Source organism: Theobroma cacao, chromosome 5 (assembly GCF_053813885.1).
Source record: "Theobroma cacao isolate CCN51 chromosome 5, ASM5381388v1, whole genome shotgun sequence".
In the NCBI taxonomy this organism is placed as follows: Eukaryota; Viridiplantae; Streptophyta; class Magnoliopsida; order Malvales; family Malvaceae; genus Theobroma; species Theobroma cacao.
The window spans coordinates 23836264-23842988 of NC_142643.1; the positions used below are offsets into that span (position 1 = coordinate 23836264).

At 34.4% G+C, this 6725-nt stretch overlaps 1 protein-coding gene and 1 non-coding gene across 2 annotated transcripts; one reads left to right on the top strand and one right to left on the bottom strand.

The window, feature by feature from the left end:
- Positions 1-511: 511 nt before the first annotated feature.
- On the bottom strand, positions 512-1431 carry LOC148762494 (uncharacterized). The gene is made up of 2 exons (XM_088806613.1): positions 1294-1431; positions 512-1027 (listed from the first exon to the last, which is right to left on the bottom strand). The coding sequence occupies exons 1-2, from the start codon at positions 1429-1431 to the stop codon at positions 512-514; spliced, it is 654 nt and encodes a 217-aa protein (XP_088662739.1).
- A 3535-nt stretch (positions 1432-4966) lies between these two features.
- Positions 4967-5072, top strand: LOC148762495 (small nucleolar RNA R71). Its single transcript, XR_016026810.1, has one exon. It is a non-coding gene; the product is annotated as a small nucleolar RNA R71 (small nucleolar RNA).
- The last annotated feature ends 1653 nt before the right edge of the window (positions 5073-6725 follow it).

Sequence of the window (6725 nt, forward strand, 5' to 3'; positions counted from 1 at the left end):
TGTCTCCTTTGGTCCCAAAACGTCTTATCGGGACGGTTACATTGACTACTATATGAGGGCACAAGGTGTTACACCTTTCACCCTTCATGACTTTTAAACACTCTAATTAACCTCAATTGGCATCCGATAAGCCTTATCAGCCAACGTATCAAAGTACGGAGTGTTACAGTTGCCTCCCAAGAAGCGCTTCTTTATATTCACTAGCTTGACTATGGTACCCCCTTCTGCACTACTTTATACAATCCGAGACTTTCTTTATTGACCTTCACTGCTTCGGTAAGTCCACTATAAATCTCGATAACATCATAAGGACGAATCTTTACCACCTTAAAGGTGTTCCCCCAATATGGTCTAAGATTTCATGGCAAAAGATGGAGTTGTGAATTAGAAAACACTACTGACTATCCAACCACAAAATCAAGATAGCTAAAAAGTGGTGGTGTTTTCTCTTAAGAGTTGGCGCCTGCGTTGTTGAAGGTGGTGGAATAGGCTTACCATTATCCTCATTAACTCAATCCACTTTATAACAACTATCTGCATAGGGATACTGAGTTGCATTGAACAAATTAAATACCACTTCCTTATTTCCAACTTTGAAAGTTATTTTGCCATTCTTCACATCAACAATTGCTCCTGCTGTAGCTAAGAATGGTTTTCCCAAAAAAAGAGGAATTTCAACATCATCTTCAATCTCGAGCATAATAAAGTCCACTGGAATGTATAAATGCCCAACTTTAAGCAAAACATCCTCTATAATCCCAACTGGGTGCCTAATTGTTCTGTCTGCTAATTGCAAGGTAACTATAGTAGGTTGTATCTCTTGCAATCCAAGTTTTCTGGCAATAGACAAAGGCATTATTGAAACACTAGCACCTAAATCACATAAAGCTTTAGAAATTTTAAAACTACCAATGGTGCAAGAAATAGAAAAACTCCCTGGATCTTTAAGCTTTAGTGGAAGCTTATTTTGGATAATAACACTGCACTTTTCAGTAAGTGCAACTATCTCAAACTCTTCCAATTTCCTCTTTTTAGTCAAGATGTCTTTCAAGAATTTAAGATAACTTGGCATTTGTTCTAAAGCTTCAGCAAAAGAGATATCTGGAATTGTTTGTCAAGTTTTTTATTTTGAAAACGTTAAGGAAAAGGTGGTGGAGGTGTAAGTACAAATTGTGATTTTTCTTTAGAATTGTTAATAGATTTTTCAACCATAATTTCTTTTTCATCATTTTTTTTAATTTCTTTCTTAGCAGATTGAATTAAAATCTCAGAATTTAAAGCTTTATTACTTACCTCTTTACGTACCTCTTTTCCTTTGCTGAGAGCGATTGCGATACAATGCTCCTTACCTTCTTTTCTTGGGTTGGGTTCAGTATCACTTGGCAAGGTACCATGAGGTCTAGTATTTAAAGCACTAGCAAGTTGACCCATTTCTACCTCGAGTATTTGGTTCATTGGTTGGTGCATGATCCCCCGTCCTAAAGAGCAGGGTTTGAATCCACTCTTCCCTAATTATAAAAAAAGGGTAGGTTCATTTTTGTCTTAAGATTTCTAATTCAAGCTGCTCAATTTTGAATGGAGGCATCAGTCCTTATCATAAATGCATAAGTCTTTGTTATGAGTGCATCAGTCTTTGTCATGAATGCATCAATCTTTGTCATGAATTGCATGAACATGTCATCCATTGAAGGCTTTTTCTCTAGCATAGGGGCTCTAGATTGAAATCTAGGGGGAAAGTTGGACTTAGCCTCTGATGAAGACCCTTGGTTGTTATTCCATGAAAAATTCAGGTGATTCCTCCAACCAGGATTATAAGTGTTGGAATAGGGATTTTTCTGTTGCCTATTTCCAACAAATTGACAAGACTTTGAATAGATGGGACAATTGTCATTGGAATGTCCTTCCCCACAAAATTCACATGTCATAAAGGAGTTTTGCACAACATTAACTGTCAAACCCTGCTTTGTAAAATAATTATAATGTCATTCACATGCTCGATAGAATGTTTGTATATTTAGGAAGTTCGAAAAATAGTTCAAAGACGATATTGCCCCTAATGGTACCATTGAGTCGATTAAGCCTCGAACTAGTTCAATTAGAAATTTTAAGGTGAAATTAAGAGTTTCACAATTCAGGGATGACTCAAAATGGTAATTCGGAGTTCGAGGATCAATTCAGAGTCAAATCGGAATTTTCACTATCTAAGGGCAAAATCATAATTTTTCCACCCGCGAACAAGATTTGAGATTTTGAGAGAATTTAGATCACATTTGACAAATTGGAGAATGGTATGAGTACAAGGGATGAAAAATGTGTCTATGGGCAATTTTTCAGTTTTTGGGGTAAAAATGTAATTTTTTACTTTACGGGGGTAAAAGTGTAATTTTTAAAAATTTACTCCACCAAAACTTTGGAAAAGTATAAAAATTTCATGGAAGACATGGATAAGTGAAGAGGATTGAGTGGTAGAAAAAGAAAGTCAAAAAGATGGCTAGAAAAAAATAAAGTAATAAAATATTCAAAAGGTAAATAAAATAATAATATTTTATTAAGCCTATTAAAAGGCTTGAAAATTCCAGAGTTCTTCATTGGAAGGGTCAGCCAAAACCAGCAGGAGAGAGAGAGAAATAAGAACAAACCCTAGAGTGAGAAAATTCAAAGAAAAGTGTGATTTTTCAAGGAATCAAGTGTTTAAAGGTATGATTTTTCAAGCTTAGCTTAAGATTTATCCGTTCCATGCATTTCTCCTTATTTTCCATAGTTAAATTATGTGTTTTGATGATGGATTCAAATCTGATCATATGGGTTTAGAGAGAGAAAGTTGTTAGATTAATTTGATTTTGAACTATGTTAGTGTTTAGTGTTAGTTTAGCATGTTTATGAGTAAAACAACAAGAAAAATATGCATTTTCTCCATGAATTTCTCTAGGCCGAATCTAGCCAATGGTGTGTGAGGATGAGGTTGACTTTATTTTAAGAGAATTAGATGGAAAAATGATGAATTATGAGGTTGGAAATTAAATGGGAATTTTTGGTGCAAAAAAATTGAAATTTTTACCCACTAGGGGTAAAAGCGTAATTTGTGATCCGAACTGATAAATTGGACCACATTCATAGTCATTGAGGTATTGTGGATATAATTGGATAATTGAAATTGAAATGGATGGAATTGGAGTTGAATTGGAGATTTTAGAAATTTACACCGTGTATAGGCGAGTTAGGTTGGACATTGTGATTAAGTGATTGTCCAAACATTTCACACCCTATCTAGTGCATACGCATGGATAAGAGCCTGAAATAATATATATTGATTTGACACAAATTATTGAATTTTTTTGTGTCATGTATTATGGATAGGTGGTGAGCTATCTGATACGGGTAAAAGACTACACCAGAGGATCGAGAATAGGAGTATATCTACTCCTAGTACAGTGAGTAAACTTACTATCGTCTTAATTATCTAGAGTAGATTTATTTAATTGTGTGATTTTATGAAAAAATGGTTTAATTGGAAAATTATTGTGTTTTATGGGAAAATGGGATTTTATAAAATAATTTTATAAAATTTTTAAAAATTTAATAATGATTTCAAAAATAGAGTAATTGGAGACCTATACTATGATTGTGTTATTTATCCATGATTTTCATTAAATGGCTTATGATAAATGTGGGTATGACTGGTTATTTTTATGATTTAAAGAATATGTGAACTGCTTTGATTTGCCTTGAATGTGTTAAGTGAGCCATGTCATACTATTATGATTTTATTGGTTGGTGGATTATAAAGTGGGCACCGTAGTGACGGGGGTTTCGCTAGCAAGCCTAATTAGAGGGGCACAGTTCCCAATTATTGAGCTTACCTTGATTGGAGAGGCGCGTAGGATAACTCCCGAGGTAGGATTAGAGTACACTTCACGCTGGCCACCACGTGAAACTGGGACTCAGCCAACGCCAAGGAACGGCTGTGTTGTCAGAGGTGAAATGTGTTTGTGTGTGTGACAATAAATAGCCTTGGCGGTCTCGATAAGATGCCTTCGTGGGGTATTCCTGAGAATGAATTTTTGGCAAAGGCTAAGTTTTTGAAAAGTGCATAAGCCATGTTGAGTAATTGGATTAAATCCAATTATTTATAAGGGTTGGGATGAATTATTTTAATTGTCTCCTATTACTCGGCTTTAGATTATTTTGATGATGTCTGTCTACTCACTGAGATTTTATAATCTCACCCTTTCTTCCTATACATTTTTCAAGCTCAGGACAATTTGTTGATAGTTGATTAAGACGAGAATTAATCTCGGAGTTGCATCTTAGAAAGTAAGGTTCCGTAGCCCTACATCTTCTTAGTTAGTTGAGGGCCCACATGTCACTGTAAAAGTAATTTTATTCTTCAGTTATTTAATTTAAAATATGTATGAATATATTTAGCTTTTACACCATGTTTTTGGCGAGTTTTGGTATTTTCGAAAAAAAGTGACGAAAATGCCCCTGTGAGCCAGAAAGTAATATTTTATTGTTTTGATTTGGAAATGACTTATGATTTTTTTTGAAATGTGAAATTTAATAACTGTCGCTCACTAGGGAGATGCAGAAGCTGATGCTAAGCCTTGCGGGGTTTCGATCGGCAATCGGGGTAATGAGTGCCTATCGGGACGTCGCGGCGGTTGTCACGGGCTCGATGGGAGTTTCGGGTCGTGACATTAACACTCAGTTTATCTATTCGCTTTACGAGAAAGGCCAATTGTGTGGAAGCAGTGTTCATCACATCTAATTCATGAATTCCAGTAATTTTTCTTGTACCCAATCTTTCAGATGGCCATTGATAATTATTAAAAGCTATCTCTTCGAGTAAATCATAAGCCTCATCAATGGATTTACTCATGAGTGCACCTCTAGCGGTAGCATCAATGGTAGTTCTAAAAGGTCCCAGCAAACCATTATAAAAAGTCTGAACTTGAGCCACTTAGGTAATCCATGGGGAAGACACCTTCTTATCAAATCCTTATACCTCTCCCAAGCCTCATATAGTGATTCAGAATAAAATTGCATGAAAGAAGTGATATTATTCTGCATCTTTACTGACTTTGCAAGTGGGAGGAATTTTGTGATGAAATTTTTAGCCAAATCATCCCAAGTATTAACCAACAGGAAGCGAATTTAACCAATTCTTCACTTTATCTCTCAATGAAAAAAGGAAAAACCTCAATCTTATGTCATCGTCAGTAACACCATTAGCCTTAAATGTATCGTACATTTCCAAGAAATTTACAATATAAGCATTTGGATCATCGTTAGGCAAACTCCCAAATTGAACAGCAGTCTGAATCATCTGAATGATTGATGGTTTAATTTCAAAGTTGTTGGCTTGAATAGGAGGACTTCGGATACTAGAGTGGAGATTTTGTACTTGTGGGACTGCATAATCCCTTAAAGGCTTTGTCTCTTCCTTTTGTTGATCAGCCATTGTTTTGCTTGGAGCAGAAACTTTTTTATTTTTCCTCCAAAGTCTTCGAAAAGGTTTTTCAATTTCTGGATCAAAAGGAACAATTTCCAAATTTTGGGTTTTTCGCATACAATGACCAAAAGTACTTGAAAATTAAAGAAAAGAAAAGTCAAGATTAAAATTAAGAATGCTTGGTATTAATATTAACAATAAAGAATTAGAAATCAATTCCCCGACAATGGTGCCAAAAACTTGTTGTTCAATTTTCTACTCATGCAAATGTACGTATCGCAAAGATAATATAGAGATGAGTAAAGTGTCAATCCCACATAGAATTGAATTAATCTTTACTGTTAACTACTAAAATTAATACACCCTAATTTTATCTAAACAATTAAAATTAAAATTTAAAACTAATAAAATAAAAACTAAAATTAATATATCAACAGAATTACTAACTTCTAGTGATTACTAGACTTAAGATTATGATATGCCTCAATACTTCATCTGAATATTGTCTCTCTCTTATCTCAGTTTAATGGATTAAGTTGCTAACCTAGAGTCCTAAATTATTTACAAGTCTTTATCGAGTTTCTCATAACAATACCTCTCCCGATTAATTTGCTATATGTCTATGCAAATTATATTGAAGAAAGATTCATTAAGTCTGTGCTCTAATTTTGGCTACGTATGCGTTATAGGTGTATGTCTACCCTATATGCAAATCAAACCACCTAATCAACTAAGTATATTCGATCATACGCTATTTTATTCAAGGTCTACGTAAATCTCTTTCGTCAAGGTTTAACCTAGGTTTCCAATTCAATCTAATTGGTGGCCAGTCAACTCGAAGCATGAAAAACATAATAGAATAAACAACTTAAATCCATCAAACATAAGTAAAGAGAGATAAATAATTCAAACTACATATTGAGTTGAATCATAATCTTAGATAAAAAGTTTAGTTCCCCATCAAGTCATACATCATCATCGAATAAAGTTTAAACATTAAGAACAAAACCAAGAAAACAAGAGAATAAAAGAAAATATAGAAAAACTCAAGAGTTGTATTCTTGATCTGCAAATCTCCTTGAATCTTTCAAATTCTTCTTAGCTTTAATAACTCTGTAGCTTGACTCATAGTTGTTAATCTGGTGTTTCATTCTCCTTTTTTGTCATCTCAAAGGTTGTTTTTATAGGCTTTGAAGTTAGGCCAAGTTGGGTGAAGAAAGAAGTCAATTTCAGCTGAGATTTCCTCATCAGAATATTTGAGCCACAATCTTGC